This window comes from Podarcis raffonei, chromosome 7 (assembly GCF_027172205.1).
Source record: "Podarcis raffonei isolate rPodRaf1 chromosome 7, rPodRaf1.pri, whole genome shotgun sequence".
Classification (NCBI taxonomy): Eukaryota; Metazoa; Chordata; class Lepidosauria; order Squamata; family Lacertidae; genus Podarcis; species Podarcis raffonei.
In genome coordinates, this window is record NC_070608.1 from 62,082,085 (window position 1) to 62,101,063 (window position 18,979).

General features: G+C 44.1%; 1 protein-coding gene across 4 annotated transcripts in view; it reads right to left on the reverse strand.

Moving 5' to 3' along the window:
• Positions 1–13,754, reverse strand: part of PHACTR1 (phosphatase and actin regulator 1) — a 255,336-nt gene extending 241,582 nt beyond the window's left edge. For 2 of the 4 annotated variants that reach the window (XM_053396890.1, XM_053396886.1), the window contains exons 1-3: positions 13,278–13,754; positions 11,158–11,294; positions 1,865–2,011 (exon numbers count right to left, since the gene is read on the reverse strand). In XM_053396890.1, coding sequence (XP_053252865.1) covers positions 1,865–2,011; positions 11,158–11,236 — 226 coding nt within the window. In that variant the 5' untranslated portion in view covers positions 11,237–11,294; positions 13,278–13,754. Of the gene's footprint in view, positions 1–1,864; positions 2,012–11,157; positions 11,295–11,981; positions 12,485–13,277 lie in introns of those variants that run through there. The other 2 variants (XM_053396887.1, XM_053396894.1) reach the window with 2 other exon arrangements.
• Between the last annotated feature and the right edge of the window lie 5,225 nt (positions 13,755–18,979).

The window sequence follows — 18,979 nt, forward strand, 5'->3', positions numbered from 1 at the left end:
CAAGCAATCTTTTAGCATGCTGAGAGACAGGGAGTTCCAGCAAAATTAACCATAGTTTCCAGTATATATTAGCTTAACCCCAAAAGCCTCCAAATATTTAATGGGAATAATTGAAGGATTGTCGTTTACTCCAATTCAGGGGTAAAATGTGGCTGCTTGGACACAGACCTGGAAAGCCCAGACCTGTGCCTAGAAAGCATGAAGCAAAGGGAAGCGTGGATGAGCTCTCAATTCTGTCAGACTTTTTGTGAGTCTGAAAGCCTGAGTAAGGAAGGTGCTCAAGAAGTCACAATTGTCTGGGGCACCCACCACTTCCCCTTCCTCCACCCTTCCTTCAGAAGCAGGTAAAGAGCAGGTTGCAGGAGGAAAGAGCCCTTGGAGGTAAACAGCAAAGCATGAAAGGGCAAATGTTGGAGGTGCAGAAGAAGGATGCTTGGGAAGCCAGGATTATGGAGGAGGTAAAGAGGCAATTCTGGACTAAAGGGCTAGAGAGACCTGCAGATAAGATTGCACATGAGGCTGCTATATTGGATGCTCACCTGATGAGGCAGCAGAACTTGAAGAGCATGGAAGTGTTGTGTTCAGGTAACTGTGGAAGGCACTAATGAGATCAGAGGACAGAAGGATACTTGAAGGAGGATGGTTGGCTGGCTGGAGGATGAGTGTTCTCTGGAGGTGCTGGATCATTGGGCAAAAAAGAGCAGGGCTGCCCCCTTTTTGCTGGCTCTGATCCAGGGCCTTCCAGAGCACAGAATCATTGTAGAGTTGGCAAGGGACCCCACAGGTGATCTAGTCCCACCCCCTGCAATACAGCCTGAAAGTATGTGACACTCCCTCCCTGTCGTGCCAAAGTGCTTCAGTGAGGCATGATTTTAGCATGTTAGGCTTCTGTTAAAGCCAAGAGAAGGCTCTATCTGCAGGAGGTGGCAACCCTACAAAGGCAGAGGTAGAGGCTGAGGGAATGACAGCTTGAGAAGGGAGAATGGGGAAGAGTGGATTGAGATGGGCCAGGCTGGGGAACCGCATCCCTTGAGATGCTCTCAGGCTCCATCTCCCATCCTGCCTGCCCTATTAGCTATGCCAGCTGGTGCCCATTTGGACTTGGGGGTCCCAGCAAGAGCTATGAACCCCAGCCTCGGCTGAGAGAGGAGGAGGAGGAGGAAAGCAGCTCTGGCAGCTAGCAGGTGGCTTTGAAAGGGAATGCAACTCTTCAGATAAAACGCTGTGCAGGGTGCAGGGGGCCAGTAGGGGGCGGGGCCGGAGGCTCAGAGGGAGAGCCTGAGGCGGGAGAGGCGCCCAAAGGCAGCAGCAACCTTTCGAGAAGCCGAAGGCAGCCGGCGAAGCCGGTCTCCCTCCCCTTCCCCACCTCTGCACCCAGCAGACACCAACCCACGCCTTCCAGGGTGTCAGAGGGCTACTCCACATTCTCAACTTCGAAGTCACCGTTGCTCGCCTCGCCTCCAGTTCCAGACAGGGAATCCGGCGCTGTCACCCAAACAAGTCTAGGGATGGACGCCTCGCCGCCGCCCCCCGCCCCAGCTCCTCCCCAGTTTCCAGCCGCGCGCGCGTGTGTGTATGTGTGTGCGCGCGTATTGCACCAGCGCCTTGGAAGGGCGGGATCGTGGGGGAGAAAAGCGAGGGTGACAGCCAGGACATGTCAGGGATTCACATTCCTGCAGCGGCTCCCCCCCCCCGGCCACTTCTGCACCCAGCAGACACAAAGCGGTGTGTGTGTGTGTGAGAGAGAGCGATTGTGTTGCAGATATGTACAGCAATAGCAACCTCAGGTTTCCACCAGGGAGAAGAAGGGTTTTGCATGAGAGGCTAGCGGGTGGTGGGGTTGGGCGAGGTGGGCGCCACTCACCTGCCTCGAGGTTGAAGGAGATCCTGGCCTCCGCGAGGTAAGGGGTGTCACTCTTGGACCGGACTCTCCTGATGGGTCTCCGGTCTATGTCCTCCTCGGAAGATGCCGCCATTAATGTGGGTACGGTGAGCAGGGTCGCCCGGCGAGCTGGTGAGGGAGGAAGAGGAGAGAGAGGGGTGGAAAGGAGGAGGAGGAGGAGGAGGGCGCACACGCATAGGAAGGGGGAGGGGAGAGAGAGAGGAGCAGGGACACACGGAGAGAGAGAGAGGGAGGGAGGAAGGAAGGAAGGAAAGAGAGGAGGGGGAAAAGAGAAAAAGAAAACCCGTCAAGGATCTGTGGACTGGAGTGGAGCTGGAAATCCTGCCCTGCCACCCCTCTCCTGGCAGCCCCAGGGGCAGAGCCAGAGTCCCCACGTGGCACCCTGCAGAGCCTAACAAAGCACGAAGCCTGGTGGTCGCCTCTAAAGCCATCGATGCAACGGTGAATGGTGGCTCTTTAGTGGGTTGGGCCACCTCTAGCCCAGCAGATTTGCAGATCAATGTTTAGCGTGCTTTGTTGTATTGCTCTCTCCCTCTGTGTGTGTGTGTTGCTTCGGGTTTCCTGGGCAAATGTCCCAGCGGAGGAAGCAGGTGGAAATGTCTTGAGTTGTTCAGAGAGAGCAATGAAATACAGGCGCCAAACTTTTTTTAAAATGCTGAATGCTTAGGAGATAATGAAAAAAGATGCGAGGGAGTTGCTTATGCAGTCACCAGCCCTTCATACAGCTGCTGTTAGCACACATACTGACAGTAGACATGCCTTTAAAAAAAGAAAAAGAAATAAAAGGATAGGGCAAAGATAAGGCTCTTATCCAAAAATTAAGTACCTCTGGTCATACTTGTTAAGGATTAGACACTCTCTGCATTTTTACATGATCTCTTAGGGTGACCACATTTTTATCCAACTCAAGGAACTCAAGACAGCTAGTACAAGATTATATAGTGCTTCAAGGTGTTCAAAGCACTTTCCATACATTTTCCACAACCCTGTATGGTAGACTAGCATTATTACTCCTAAACTGTGCTATGTGCATGTGTGCGTGTGCACATGTTAAGGCTGAGAGAGAGTGTTTTGTCTTGTCCAAGGTCACCTAGTCAAGTTCTGGAGTGGGCGATAAGGACCATGTGAGAATGGTTCCAGAATTCGGACTAAAGCTTTTGACCATCCAAAAACCAAATGGTTGACTACCCTTATCAAACACGTATGTCTATGGACATGAGAAGCTGCCTCTTGCCTAGTCACACCCTGGGTGGGTCTAGCTCTGCATTGACTGACCACAACTCTCCAGGTTTTCAGACAGAGTTCTCTCCTAGCCCTACCTGAAGATGCTGGAGATCTGTACCTGGGACCTTTGGTATGTAAAGTGGATGTTCTACCACTGAGCTATGGCCCTTCTCCTATGCTGGCCATACTCTGGGAAGTCAGGCATACAAATGCACCCTTCTTACAAGACCTTACAGAGAGGAAACATGGCTTTAGGTGTTCCTCGCTCTGCTCATTCAGCCAACAAACACCATATTCTGTTCTGGGGAGGAGAAGAGCCATAGCTCAGTGTGCTTTGCACACAGGAGGTTCCAGGTTCAATTCCTGGCCTCTCCATGAATTGGTGTCCATGGTACTTAGTTGGCAGTATGACGTATGTTCTTCATGGTTCCTTGTATCTGGAAATATGACCATCGATCCTTCATTATGATGACTGAGCAGCCAGCGTGACATGAAATATGTAGCAATGGCTGAAGCCAAACCTCGCAGCAACACCTGTGTTATTATGTCCCTGAATGGGACATTCAGGCAAGGTGCTAAATGACATTGAACCAAAGGCTACTTTCAGGCATCCTTCATCTTGCTGAATTTTCCTCTATAGGAAATTAATGTTTAAGGGTGACTTGCTTATGAATGGCACTGAAACTACAAGCATGTGCCCTGCAGCTATCTGAAGATCCTCATCTGGTTCTGTCCCTCTAAGCAGCAAAGCCAATGGCCGCCAGCAACCCCTTTGCCTTCTCCAGCCACTGTGATAACTGGGGAGCTTGTGAGAGACCTCATTGCTACTGGATCCATTACCACATTCCAATAAAGATGGCTCACACAAGCAAGACAAGTTGGATTTTTCTAAACAATAATGTTAGAGGATTTTATACCCTGCTCCTAAACAAATTTCCATGCTTAAGCTGCAGCTCCAGCTTTTGTTTGTTTTGGCAAAAGGACTTTTGTAAAAATAAAAATAAAAATTCAAGAATAGGTAATGACAATCTTTCATAATTAGAATTACAGTGCATCTGTCCCTGTGATTTCTGGTGCAGCAAAATATTTTCTTCAAGAATACCAGTTTGTGAAAGCTCTGCATTTTCTCCTGGTAGGAAATCCAGCCTAAGGGATTTTGCTTACTTTCTCTGGACTTGCGTATCTATAAACCAAAAACCTTCAGCTGTTCAGCTTCAAGAGTATCAAGAATAATCTGCATTTTATGCCTGTAGTTGAAAGAAATTTCAGCCACCTGGCAACACCCATAAGGAAATGTGCATATCTTTGTGTTTTAAAAAAAATCCCCCAGAATTTCAAGAGGGGAGGGCGGATCCAGACTTCCCAGTGTGCATTTTGAACAAACAAGTCTCTGGGGGACACCTATTCACTAATTTTAATTGGGATACTAACAATGTTAATTGAGGGGGGTTGTTTTTTTAAAAAAAATCTATGACAGAAAAATGGCTCATTAAGTAATCACCTGCATTTGTATTATAATTTGTTATCATTTTCTTCCAAGAGCGCTTCCTTCCTTGACTTTCCTCTGGCATGAAGATGAGTGAATGAACAGGCCCATCCTATGAATATCTACTCAGACATGAGCCCCATTGAGTTTCAACCCTATGCACATTTTCCTGAGAGTAAGTCCCACAGAATATAGGGGCTATAAAGAGCAGCATACTGTAAATCAGTTTGTTTTGTACATGTCCCTTCAAAATAATATGTATCTGTCAGTATTCAGAGGTTCCTGAAACACATAATGTAATAAATAGATCCCATCCACTTCCTTGCCTCAAATTTAAATCAATGCTCAACTATACACACATGTAAATGGGAAGTTAAACTGGACGCTGCTTTTCATCTGTAGGTTAGGGAGAAAAATCAAACGGCAGTCCCTTGTCTTATTTTGTGTCTGTCATGTACAGAATCTTTTATTCAAAGAGTAAAGAACATATGCAAGTGTTAAAATATAAGCCAGAATCTTTTATTCAAAGAGTAAAGAACATATGCAAGTGTTAAAATATAAGCCAGGATAGCTTCCTGGTGAGGTGATAGTCTAGGTAATGGGCTATTAAGGGATCAAAGGAAGTGGATCTGTGCCAGATACCAAATGGGTGAACCTCCCTCCCTCAACTGGCTGGTAGTTAGAAAGAAAAAGTTGAGAGTTCAGAGAGTTGAGTGATGCGAGCTAGAAGCTAGAAGCAGAAAACAAACAGGCTGGGAAGCCAGATAGTCAGAGTGATGCTTGATTTCTTGAATTTTTTTTATCAAAAAAGTTTTTTGTTGCTGCTTTTACTACTTTGTTGTTTGTTGAGCCAGGCTCCTTTGGGAGGCAGGGAAGGAGAGAAATTGAATATGCAAATGAACAAACAAATTATCCCTGGAACTGACCAGAAGGAAAAGGCTTCCAATTCCTCTTAATTATGTCCCCACATTGCAATACCTTGTAGAAAATGGTTGGTAAAAGCATATGCCATTTATTCTCAATGCCTATCAAAAAGAGTAGTCAATTCTGCAAGCCACTGAAGACCCCTTTCTGGCCACTCCTTTCTCTTCCTCAAAGAGCTGCTATTAAAAATGCCATAATTATTTGTTACAGCTATTTTAGCGGGGGTAGCTAAGAAATGGCCAAGAGATGGCTATACCTGGTGTATCAATGTGTACCAAACACACACAAGTCCAGTTTGGCTTTTTCATCTGTTTCCCTGTGGTTCATCCTGAGCATTCCCAGTTACAGTTGCTGCTTCTCAGCAATGATTCATGGGAGACCCGTGGCTGAGAAATGTGTCACCCTCACTCCCCCTTATCTGGATACTTCGGCAATCTGATTTATCGGGAGCAGAGGAGTGCCTGGACGTGTAGGGGATGTAAAGTATATTGACTGTTATGCAGTAACATGGAAATAATGGGCCTGTTTTATTGTACATGTCAACTGTGGGTGTTGATTTTGATGAACTGGTTTATTGTGTATTTTAATTGTGTGTGTTTATTTTATTTTATTGCATCTTCTTTTATACTTGTAAACTGCTTAGGAGGCACCTTGGCATAAATTTAAGGCTTATTAGGTTTAAGTTCATATAAATATAAAACTTAAACCTAATGCTGTACATACACATTTTTTTAAAAATGGCTATCACTAAGCCTTCCTTTTTAACCAGGCCTTTGGTGGATCTGATTGACATCCTATGCCCTTTTAAAATGTGGCTCTTTGGGGGGGGCGTGTTATTCAGTTGCTGTTTTTATTTTTATTATATATATTGTGGTTTTTATGTTGATCATTTCTGTGAACCACCCTGAGAACTCTGGGTATAGGGCGGTATATAAATTCAAAGAAGAAGAAGAAGAAGAAGAAGAAGAAGAAGAAGAAGAAGAAGAAGAAGATCATCCATGGCATGTAAGAGATACAGTGGTACCTCGGGTTAAGTACTTAATTCATTCTGGAGGTCAGTTCTTAACCTGAAACTGTTCTTAACCTGAAGCACCACTTTAGCTAATGTGGCCTCCTGCTGCCGGAGCACAATTTCTGTTCTCATCCTGAAGCAAAGTTCTTAATCCGAGGCTATTTCTGGGTTAGCGGAGTCTGTAACCTGAAGTATATGTAACCCGAGGTACCACTGTACAGTAAAACTGAACTACAATAAGTCAGAGGGGAAAAATAATCTCTGTGATTGGAATGTGTGACTTGTTCATCTTGTGTTGGCCTTCAGCCAGTATATGAGCCAACCTTCTGATAGCACAGATCTCACGATCCCCAGGATTGGGAAAATGTCATCTTACAGTGGGTCAAAAAGAGGTCCCCATATTCTAATGATTTGGTAGAAGCTCCCTCCCAGTCCACCAGGTTGTATAAATGATTCTGTGTAATGTCTACAAAGCAAGCGAGGCTGGCACTTGTAACAATTATGGGGAAACTCTTAATTGGCCCAGTGACCATCCACTGACACGACCAGAGTTACTGCTGGGCTAAGATTGCCCATTGGCTTGCAGCCTGTTCCAGAGCCTTGAATAGATTTCAGTTCTGGTGACACCATGCACTGGTGCAGAGCTTTATACTGCCTTTCTTAATAACAAGAGGCTACAGTTCCTGACGAAAGCTGAAAACCTCCACCATCTATTTAAACGTCTACCAATCTAAATAACAAACTTGTAAGCCCCCATAATGTTTAGATCCCCCTTTTGCACTCATATATATTGGTTGTTACCCAGTGGCCTCTGAACACATTAACAGAGGATCTGCTAGACCAGTGCAATGGCCCATCTAATCTAGCAATCTGCTCTCCCAGTGGCCAGTCCGATGCCTGTGGGGAAACCTGCAAGCAGGACCGAAGCACAAAAGCACTCTCCCCTCCTGCAATTCACAGTAACTAGGATTCAGCAGCATATGGCCTCTGACACCACTGTCAGTAACCTGGATATCATTCCAGACAGAGGGGTTCACTTGCATCCCAGAGAAGCGCAAGAGCTACATAGCAGGGGGCCCTGCTTTATTTAGGCAATTCTCAATGTCTCCAAACTGTTTTAAACTGAATGTAATCTTTGATCCACTGGTTTCACATAATCAGTTTGAAACAAGATGTTCAATTCATGCAGCGTACTTTAAGCAGTCGTTGGGCATAGTTAGAATTTGCACAAGTCAATAAGCAAGAAGCAGAGGCAGTCAGTTTTATTCACTCTGCCACCTGCTGGTGCAAAGAGAGACAGAACTGAAGAAATGCATTGAGGGGTAGCTCAGTGAAATCAGAAACACATCAAATGACTTTGAATCAAGTTCCAGGAATCAAGAATAAATAATAATTTCAGTTCTGGCCCTCTGACAACATTAGGAAGATTGCGTAGGTATTTCAAAATTAGCACAACGATGAATGAATTCAGAATGTCGGTTCAGCATTTGCCAAGGAAGTAGGCACTTGGAAAACTGATGTACTGTTCACATGCACAATTAATGCAGAAACTCTTTATTACTGAGGCCACCCTTCTTTTGATTGAGGTGGATTTACACAAGCCACAGAATGAAGTGGGAAGTGTTCCGAGGCAGTCAAGTACTTTATAACCCTTCCAAACAGAACATCATTTAAAAATATGCCTACATTATAACTCAACAAAAATGAAAGCTCCCTGCAAGGAGAAAATTAGCACAACAAGGAGAAACCTCTCTATTGTATTTGATTTCTTCACATAGGGCAGTGGTTTTATATATTTATTCATTTATGTCAGGGAGCATTCAAAAGTGTAATAATGCACTTGTGGTGGTAGACTCTACTACCAGAGGACTCGACCATCCGACGTACGTACAGTGGTACCTCCGGTTATGAACTTAATTCGCTCCAGAGGTCCGTTCTTAATCTGAAACAGTTCTTAACCTGAGGTAGCACTTTAGCTAATGGGGCCTCCCACTGCTGCTGTGCAGTCACCACACGATTTTTGTTCTCATCTTGGGACAAAGTTCTTAACCTGAGGTACTATTTTCTGGGTTAGTGGAGTCTGTAACCTGAAGTGTTTGTAACCCTAGGTACCACTGTATAGAGCTAGAGTATTCCCAGTACAGTACTAATACAACAATAATAATCTGATTTCTTCTATGCATGTTCACTCCTGAAGGTCTAAGTAAGGAGCAATTTTCATTCAGATCACTTCATGGAGGAAAAAGTTAAAATGACTTTGGACTTAAATATTTGAAATATATAAAAAAATATAAAAAATTGTCCAGTAGCACCTTAGAGACCAACTCTAAGTCTCTAAGGTGCTACTGGACATTATATATCTCTAAGAGGCTACTGGACATTATATATATATTCAACTGCATCAGACCAACATGGCTACCTACCTGAATCTAAAATATTTGAATTCCCTATATATACTTTGCCTGGATAGTAAAAGGTGCTGGTACCTTGAGTACCCCCAGAAAAAAAGCACTGGCTATAACTATTTTAAATAAAATAAATAATTACTACCACCACCACCACCCTGGCTACTCGCCACAGTCCAAATCCCAAATTATGTGTTTGGTGTAGGGTGTAGTTTGGTCTTCAATTGTACATGTGTAGGACTGAGCTTTAAGCAATTTTGTTGTTGCTGCTGTTGTTGCTGAAGTGCCCAGTGGCACTTCAAAATTGTGAGGGCACAGATGAAAGCCTTCCATTGCAACCAACTTCATTTCCAGCAATTGTACTGAGAGGAAATCAAAATACAATAGGAAGTTATTGTGTGTGTGTAATCCGATCTCCTTTTCAATAAAGAAGACATTCATGAAGGCACAAGCCATCAATAAAACAATAACGATTTGTTATGCTTAGCCCATTTGCTATCTTTTTTCAAACCCTGATGATACTATATCCCCGGATGCTTTTGGCCTGAGGTGCAGTGATGATGCTGACGATGGTTTGGTGGTGGCTTTAAGGGAAAGGCATGTGCTGACATAAGTGCCAGAAGCCCTCGTGCCTTTCCATAAAAGCATGGCAGTAACTGGAAAATGCCGGGCGCCTGCAGCAGTCTCCTGCCACATAGAGCCTGGGCATTTCTCAATAATTTCCTCTTTAAAGGCTCAAGGTTACTCAAGACACCTCAGCGTCTTATCTATGGGGATGAAAACCAGCCATCTTGACATCATTTTGGGTGCACACCAAATACATTTTCAGCCCCCTGCGCCTTTGAGATGTCACCATATTTTTCATAGCTCTTTGGGCCAAATGAGAGGTGACAAGATGATACCTATGGTAGGATCTCCTTTTTAAATATGTTAAAAAATAAAAGCGGGGCATAGATGAGAGAGAGAGAGAGAGAGAGAGAGAGAGAGAGAGAGAGAGAGGGAGAGAGAGGGAAGAGAGTAATAAATTCCAGCCAGAGTGTTGGAGGAAAAGGAACTTAACATCATGCATACCGGTATGTTTCTCCCCATAGTTGTTTCAAGGTCAAGAAAGGTCAAGATAATGGCAAAGTGGGGAAAGGATTGCACTCCCTCCCCTGATTCCACCAGCCCTGATCTAACTCTGCTCTTCCCAATAGCTTTATTTAACCTTTCAAAAGCATACAGCAGAAAGCCAATGTGGGACAGTGGTTGGAGCAGCCTTCCTCAACCTTGGGTCCCCCAGTGTTGTTGGACTACAACTCCCATCATCCCTAGTTAGCAGGACCAGTGGTCAGGGATGGTGGGAGTTGTAGTCCAATAACGTGGAAACACAAGCTTGAAAGTGTTGGACTAGGACTGGGAAGACAAAGGCATGGCATTCATTGGGTGACCTGCAGCTAGTCACTGCCTCTCAGCCTAATCTACTTTCCAGAGTTGTTGTGAAGAGAAAATGGAAGTGTGTGTGTGTGTGTGTGTATGTGTGTGTGTGAAGAGCCAGGTGTGCTGGAGCCCCTTGTAGGAAAAGTAGTACAATAAATAAATAAGCAAATCTTGTAGTGTCCCCATTAGCATCTTGAAAGGTGCATTGGAGATTGAAGCCACCTCCCATAACAAGAGAAACAGACACAGTTTCCATCCACTGGTTACCTTCATCTCAGACTCCTCCACCCTCTAATGGCCACTCTTGCCCAGTCTCCACCCCCACCCAAGCCAGGGCCATTATTCCTTTGGAAAGTCATTCCTGAGTCAGCTGAGCTATCTTTGTTCTACCACAGGGGTCAGCAACCTTTTTCCATCCCTCAGACCATGTGATGGGCAGGACTATATTTTGTAAAAATATATATGAATGAATTCTTATGCCCCACAAATAACCCAGAGATGCATTTTAAATAAAAGGACACATTCTACTCATGTAAAAACACAATGATTCCCGGACTGTCCACGGGACGGATTGAGAAGGCGATTGGGCCTCATCTGGCCCCTGGACCTTAGGTTGCCTAGCCCTGTTCTACCATAAGAAGGGAACTTACCATTTCCCCTCATGCCTTCCACCAGGGGGCAACAGTGCCTTTACCTTAACATATTATTATTATTATTATTATTATTATTATTATTATTATTATTATTATTAACCCCAGTAACTCACCACCTCAAATTACATTACCTTGAGCTCCTTGACTGTAAAACAGCCGATAGGCAGAGTCAACATCTAGGAGGTAGTCCATCTTGAAAGGACTATCCATCTTAGAGGGATTTTGTGGTCACTTCTCCCTTGTTTCCCAAAGTGATGTAGTCAGCCTCCTAAGAAAAGGAAGAGGAAAACCCTGAATATTAAAACAGGCTAAAAGCTTACAAGCAATATTTAAGCCATCCTCATTTTGGAGGGTGGGGAGATGGGGTGGGAATCCTCTAGTTTTTCATTTCATTAAGATCCCCAGTTTTCCACATTGCATGTTTCTCCATACACAAATTTAGAAAAATGAATGAATGAATTGGATGTTTGCAATTTTTGTGCATCTGAAGCTGCTCACCTTTTAAACTGCCTGTTGCACCCTGCCTTCTCCTTAAAGATGGTGTGAATATTATTCTTGCAGCACTAGAATCCTAAGCAGCCTGTCAATACTGCAATACAAATGCTAATAAATCCATTTTTAAAAAAAACAAACATTTTCTCCAGCCTTCTGACAATATTAGCCTTGCATTTTTCCAGAGATGAGTCAGCCCACAATTACTTTTTGTAAAATGTTATTTCATGCTGGCAGGGAGGACTGGTATGACTTCATGCTGCCAGCTTTTAAAATGTTGGAAAAAGTGACTATCATTCCCATATTGTCAAAGGTTCTCCCTGTAAGCTTTTTGGGTGCTAGCATTCTCCTGAAATCTTTAGACAGTGTCAGAGTAGTAAAAGTAGGTTCTGGCATGCACTGGTAGTACTCATGCATTTTATATTCAGTATGTTCACTGTCAATGATCCTGGCTCTGTCTTACCTTCCAGACTCCTGGGTTTTCCTTCCCCTCCAGGACACTTATACTATATATTTAGAATCCAGCATTCACGAAACACTATAGACAACCCTGGATATTAACTGTGGATATTAACAGCATTTGAAAGGGGGTGGTGGCAGAAATCCTGGAATTAATCACCTCTGTTATGCTTAATTATCAAAAAGGTCCTCCAGGATTCCTTTAAAAGCATTTCCTCCCATTAGTCCTTTATCTAGAGACAGGTTCCCAAAGCATAGATGGAGAATTCTTCTTCTTGGTCAGTCAGCACGAGACCATTTCAATATTTGCAAGCTTATCGTAGCAAGAAAACTTCTGTAGTTCTTCAAGGCGGTTTTCTGCAGCATCAAGATATTTTTATATATAGCGAGAGAGAGAAGTCTGCCAATGGTGAAAGGTTCAGTAGTTTCGAGTGAGAGTTCTTTTGATCTGGCTAAAAGTCCCCCAATGCAAGCAAATAATTTTGATGGTTTGATTGGAACTCAGATGAATAATGTATAACATCAACTGGACCTCTTTTATCTGATACCAGGAGATGTTACTAAGCAACAGAAGGTGACACTTGCCTCTCCTCTACGCCCACTCAACCTCTCTCTCCTCAGGAGGAAAAGACCATCAGCTCCTGGTGGCAACTTTCCCAACGAACGACATATACATACATACATACATACATACATACATACATACATACATACATTCTATGAATGTGATTTATTTCTCCCCACAACCCACATTCCTGATCTTCTCTTTCTTTGCTCAATATCAGAATGGTTAGCATAAGAAGGAGAAATGCTGCTGCAATGATTAACTCATACCACTTTGCCTTGTCTAATAATTTACTTCCATCCCGCACCCCCCCCCACCCCCTGACTATTTACCACAAGAAAAATGGGGCTATAAAGTTATCTCACAGTAAAATGCAAAGTGATGAATAATGCAGGGGAATGCTTCACTGACCAATTCTGTTCTTATCAAGAGCTAGTGGATTGGTTTTAGTCACTCTCTCTCTCTCTCTCTCTTTTGGATATACCAGACATGTTTTCCTAATGCCCAATAAGTCCAAAGGTTAAGCCCCCCTCACCTTGCAAAACAGTCCTCTAGATTTCGGAAATATAAACATTATTTTGACCAAGAATCTCTGCAAGACAAAACGCATGTCATAAAGCCTTTTTAAAAAAATATTTCCATCTAGATAAGGATCAGGAATAATCTATACAGGAGTTTAAAATAAATAAAAATAAAGCAAAACAAAACAATTGTTTATAGGAGAAAGGTACTTACCAATCTCACGATCCTCTTTGCATCTTACTGTATACCATGAAGTAAAGCTAAGCAGTAATTAAATCTGCCTCTAAATCCTAGCAAGTCACTTCTAATTCTCACTTCAGTCTTAAAATAAAAAATGAGGAGGAGAAGGTAACAAGACTGCTGTATACAATGAAGAATTTGGAACCCCTATGCACAGATGAAAGGAGCCTGTCTTTTTCAGAACACATTTGCCTACTAATATATATATATATATAAAAGCAGCTTTATTTTACTGGCTTATCTGTTCCCTGCTTCCTACCCCCTCAATTTCATTTGCATTTGAAATTATTTCTGTGTCTCCTCCACTGCTCTGTAAAAGGTATGGAGTATTTTCTAATCATGACAAAATGTGCTGGGTGGTTCGAAGCAACCCCACTTTTCTTCCGAGCCAGGAAACATGGTGAGTAATTATAACTGGTAGTTATTTTCTAGAATGAAATGCACAGTCTCTCTCTCTCTCTCTCTCTCTCTCTCTCTCTCTCTCTCCTTTCTCTAATGCAGTTTCTAGTTCCTCCCTCCTTTTGGAAGTGCATGGCAACACAAATGCTTGAGCAAAGCATCTATTAGGGGCAGGATCCAAGTGGGACTGTTCTGATCATATTTTCTCTGCAGCATCTGCACATGCAAGGGACTTGCAAATCACACACAGTTTGGCTGGTAAAGTTCAGATTAATATACAAAAGTCTCCCTCCCCCATAGCTTTACTGGCCCCCTGACTACTGGCCTTTGGTGCCCATTGCTTGCTCCTGTTCTTAGGTCCTGCACAAGGTCCTTCTTCTTGGCTTAGGGTGGCCACATGCCCTACTATATAGAGGACAGGCCTCTCTCTGGAGGACTCCACAGTAAAAAGATAAAGAACCATGAGAAGGGAGAGCAGAAGGAGCCTTGAAGTTGACCACCCACAGTTTGCACCTCAGCAGCTGACTGAAAAGGCGAACAGGTCTGCTGGTCATGGTCCTTCCCACAGAGATGAGATGTATCATAACTACTATACTTATTTTTTTAATTGCATTTAAATTAGCATATGCAAATCTGTGTCCTCTTTGGGGACAATGAATAAGTGAACAAACTACGTACCTTGGCTCCTCCTACCACTGATTCCTTGCCTCCTCTGTTTCAATTTTTATAAGAACTCGTTTCCTACAACCAACCTTGCACTAAGTTTCTGCTTCTCAACCCACCACCTAATCTCTCTCCTGCTTTTCTTCATTCTTTGCATTATAAGCAACCAATTTCCAAGGCATCAGACTCTTCGCCTTTGTATCCAGATCCTAAGGGCCAAACTTAGACATGATATTTGTCATAGTTTTTGGTTCTGTCTAGCTGCTTTTTCTTCCACAAATAAACCAACAACGTAGAGGGCATTGAGCCAGATAAGGAGCAATGGCGCTGGTGGGAATTTCCCTTGCATTGAGAAGTGTGGGTATGGAGAACCGATTCTATTTGGGACCATGTTGAGGACAAGGAGTTTAAGCCCCTCCCTCCACAATAGTCCTGACCTTGGTTAGCCTCCCAACCTGGTTATTTGCAAAAGAAAAAGCACGTCTCATCTGGCCTTAAAAAACGATGCTCCTGCCAAGCTGATCTATCACTTCCTTCATGAATGCTGCTCTCTTTGCATGCAATTCTGCACACATTTGGGCTGCTTAAATTCCTTTGCCACAGGCTTTCTGCCTAACGTCAACATTGCATTGATGGTCACTATCCCACCCACCCAAGCAGTTGGAATGTTAGTGAACATTCCATAAAAGATGACATCACAGCTGATGTGCCCAAAGGCTTCGGCAAACCCTGTGGGATTTTTAAAATAATTTTTTTCTTTGAACAACAGAATCCCATACCATTTGACAAGCTGCATCTGAAAGTTCACTCTGTTTCAAAAGTAGATTTGCTATCTGGCACCAGGGGTGGCAATGCAGGTCAAGAAATTAATCCCAAAGCCGATATTGCTGTGAGTAACTAATTTCACAGTATTTGGATCCCAGCTGCAGAATCTCCCTCATACTCACTTAGGGCATGATCCAGCCAAAGCAAAACACTTTAAAGTTGCATTGGTTCCAATGAAGAAATAAGCACATGCTTAACTCACTTCCAACAGACCTTAAAGGTGCTTCATTTGACTGCATTGTGTCCTTGGAAGATTCACAAAGGCAAACATTACACTGAAAGTCAAAAGAGATGCCAAACTGTCTTACAGATGCACACCTGTCCTGCTGGAAATGCAAATAAGTCTACTTTAGTTGAATGGTCTGTACGTTTCTTCATTCAGGGAAGAAACATATAAGCCTTCTAATTTCATTTTATTCCCTGATTTAAAATCAACCAATGTTGCATGATTGAGTTGCACTGCCAACCCAACAGATATCGAAAACACAGTGGGAATTTGCCTTAGGATAGAATGGCCATGTCTGCCAGCAACAGAAATCATGCAGGGAAGCTTAAGGCAGGCAGAGCCATCCACAGTGACTTCACAACGTCACCAGGTGATCTGTTTTTGCCCAGATGGTTTAAAATCAAACTGTACAGGCAAGGGGGTGCCACTAGGGGCGCATTGGAAGATGGCCGACAATAACATCTCTCTGACCCACACGAGGTAATTAAGAGGCTGTGATGGGAGTAAGCAGCATCCCGGCCCCCCCAAGTGAGTGGGGGGGACTGCTCTTGCCTGCTGTGCCCTATACCACCCCCGAACTCCCCCGAGGGGGTGGGGGCACTAGGCAGAAAGCCCTTGTGTGGACCTCGGCTCTCCTGGACGCTGTCTCTGATTCGCGCCTTTAGCTGCAGCAACTTCAAAAGAAACAATTAGGAGGAAGCTAATGCACATATTTCAAGGAAGAATGGGGAGTAAAGACTGCTAATTGAAGAGATCTCTGATAAAGAAGACGGGTCGGATAAACAGGAATATATCATGAGAAGACACACCAAGGCTCAGTATGTCGGCAACGGGACTGGATGGGGGGGGGAACTTTCCTTTCTTTTCTCTATGTGATTAACCAAGAATCCCCCCCCCAAGTCAGAAATGCCGCTGAAATGACCTAAGCTGATGATTTAAGACTGTGTGGAGATAATTTTCTAACCAAAAGCATGTTTTAAGGAGATCGTGGAAAGTATAAGAGCTTTGGAATGACGCAGTAAAAAAACAGCGTCGCCATCTTGGCAAGTTCTGTCGAAAGACTTATATCTGGGAGGAGGAATGGATCTGCTTTCATATTGCGGGCGAGCCTCTTCAGAGGACTAAAAGAAGGTGACAGATTTGTGAAGATTAATGATGGAAAGACTGCTTTTATTTATGGAAGTGATGATATATGGAAACCATCTCGATATGGTGATTTGATGAACGGAAAAATTCACACAGGATTATAACTGGTGTTTACTTGCTTAAGGAGATTATCAGAAGAGATCACAAAGAAAAAAGAAAAATATATGAATAAGATGAGACGTGGGAACAGCAAGATAGGACTGGATAGAAATATGAACATTATTGTGTTCCATTTTGTGTTCGAGGAGAGGGAAGTTTTGGGACGCGGGTGGCACTGTGGTCTAAACCACAGAGCCTAGAGCTTGCTGATCAGAAGGTCGGTGGTTCAATTCCCTGTGACAGGGTGAGCTCCCGTTGTTCAGTCCCAGCTCCTGCCCACCTAGCAGTTTGAAAGCACATCAAAGTGCAAGTAGATAAATAGGTACCGCATCGGCGGAAAGGTAAACGGTGTTTCCATGCGCTGCTCTAGGTCGCCAGAAGTGGCGTTGTCCTGCTGGCCACATGACCTGGAAGCTGTCTGCAGACAAACGCTGGTGCCTCGGCCTATAGAGCGAGATGAGAGCTACAACCCCAGAGTCATCCGTGACTGGACCTAACAGTCAGGGGTACCTTTACCTTTACCTTTAAAGGTAAAGGTACCCCTGCCCGTACGGGCCAGTCTTGACAGACTCTAGGGTTGTGCGCCCATCTCACTCAAGAGGCCGAGGGCCAGCGCTGTCCGCAGACACTTCCTGGTCACGTGGCCAGCGTGACAAAGCTGCATCTGGCGAGCCAGCACAGCACACGGAAACGCCGTTTACCTTCCCGCCAGTAAGCGGTCCCTATTTATCTACTTGCACTTTGATGTGCTTTCGAACTGCTAGGTTGGCAGGCACTGGGACCGAGCAACGGGAGCGCACCCCGCCGCGGGGATTCGAACCGCCGACCTTTCGATTGGCAAGCCCTAGGCGCTGAGGCTTTTACCCACAGCGCCACCCGCGTCCCCCACCTTTACCTTTACCTTTACCTTAAGTCTAAATAAGGGGGTGGTCTCTATAATATGGAAGCACCATTGCTTCCAAGTGTCATCACATACTGGGGTATGTGACCCTTGCATAAAGGAGAGAGGCTTTGATGCAGTGGCACTTTGGCAAACCCTCCACAGGGAGGTTCAAGTGGCATCACCATCATAGCCACCACCTCAGGATTCATTTGGATGAAGTTTTAATGATAAGCAAGCTGGTTGGAGCCTTCATGCTACTTCCCCTTCTCTTTTCCTCTTTCCAATTTCCATCCTATGAGAATGGTAGTTGCCACAAACTATGGTTAACACAAACCATAGTTTGCCTCCAAATCAGAATTGGAAAAACAAGATTTGAGCTTACAAACATTTGATAACCCTAGTCCGCCCCACCCCATCCACACACACAACAAATATCTGAACTGGGCCCATCTAACATGCCCCATTTTCCTGTACCCTCATGTAAAAGTAGCTGTTAAGGAAATTCTCTATCAGAATGTATACATATTCACCCAGAGCCAAGATTCCAAACAGAAAATTGAAAAAAATCACTGTTTGACGGAGAAAGGGCAATAATTGGGTGCCTGGTGTTTATGAGTGGCCTGGTGACTTTCCGGCATGCACTTATGTGTTGGCAACAGGTTTTTACCCACCTCTCTCACTCTCTCTCCCCCTCCCTCCTCTAAACTGTTCTTTGTGAACATGAATGTTGTGATAATGACTCAGAGCTTGGGAAGAAAAGGCAAAGAATTTTGCTGCTGACAAACACTAATATTAGCCCCAAAAGAAAGTAGGAGAGAAAACTGAATGGGCAGCTGAAGGAACATGTAGGCAAGGGGATTATTGCAGGGAGTTGTTTCCGGGGGGACAAGTTCAAAAAGAAAAGAGAGAGAAGTAAACGTTTTTGCCACTTAGCTGTCAAGAGTAGCCCTATAGGCTGCTGTAAGTATGTATTAATCTTGTGCTGAAAAGGACTGAAGGCAAGAGCTTTGTTCTGTATTTGCTTGATACCCTCAGACGTGAGCCATTTTGGAAAGTACACGGTAAAAGACTTCACAGAAGTATCCAGCTGATAGCTTGAGTATAGAATAACAGAAAAGCACCTTAGCTCGAAACCTCAAGTTCAAGGGAGAATTGACAGACTTGGCCATGTGGGCTGGTCCATGGGTAGCAAGCCTGGAGTGACTCAGGAGCTGTGAACCAGGAATTAGTGCCAAGGAACAACATACCCTCCAACATTTATCTAATGAAAATAGGTACGTCCTGTTCTATACTATTTTTTATATACCCCACCCATCTGACTGGGTTGCCCCAGCCATCCTGGGTGGCTTTCAACATATATAAAAACATAATAAAGCATTAAACATTTTTTTTAAAAATCCCTATATATTGGGCTGCCTTCAGATGTCTTCTAAA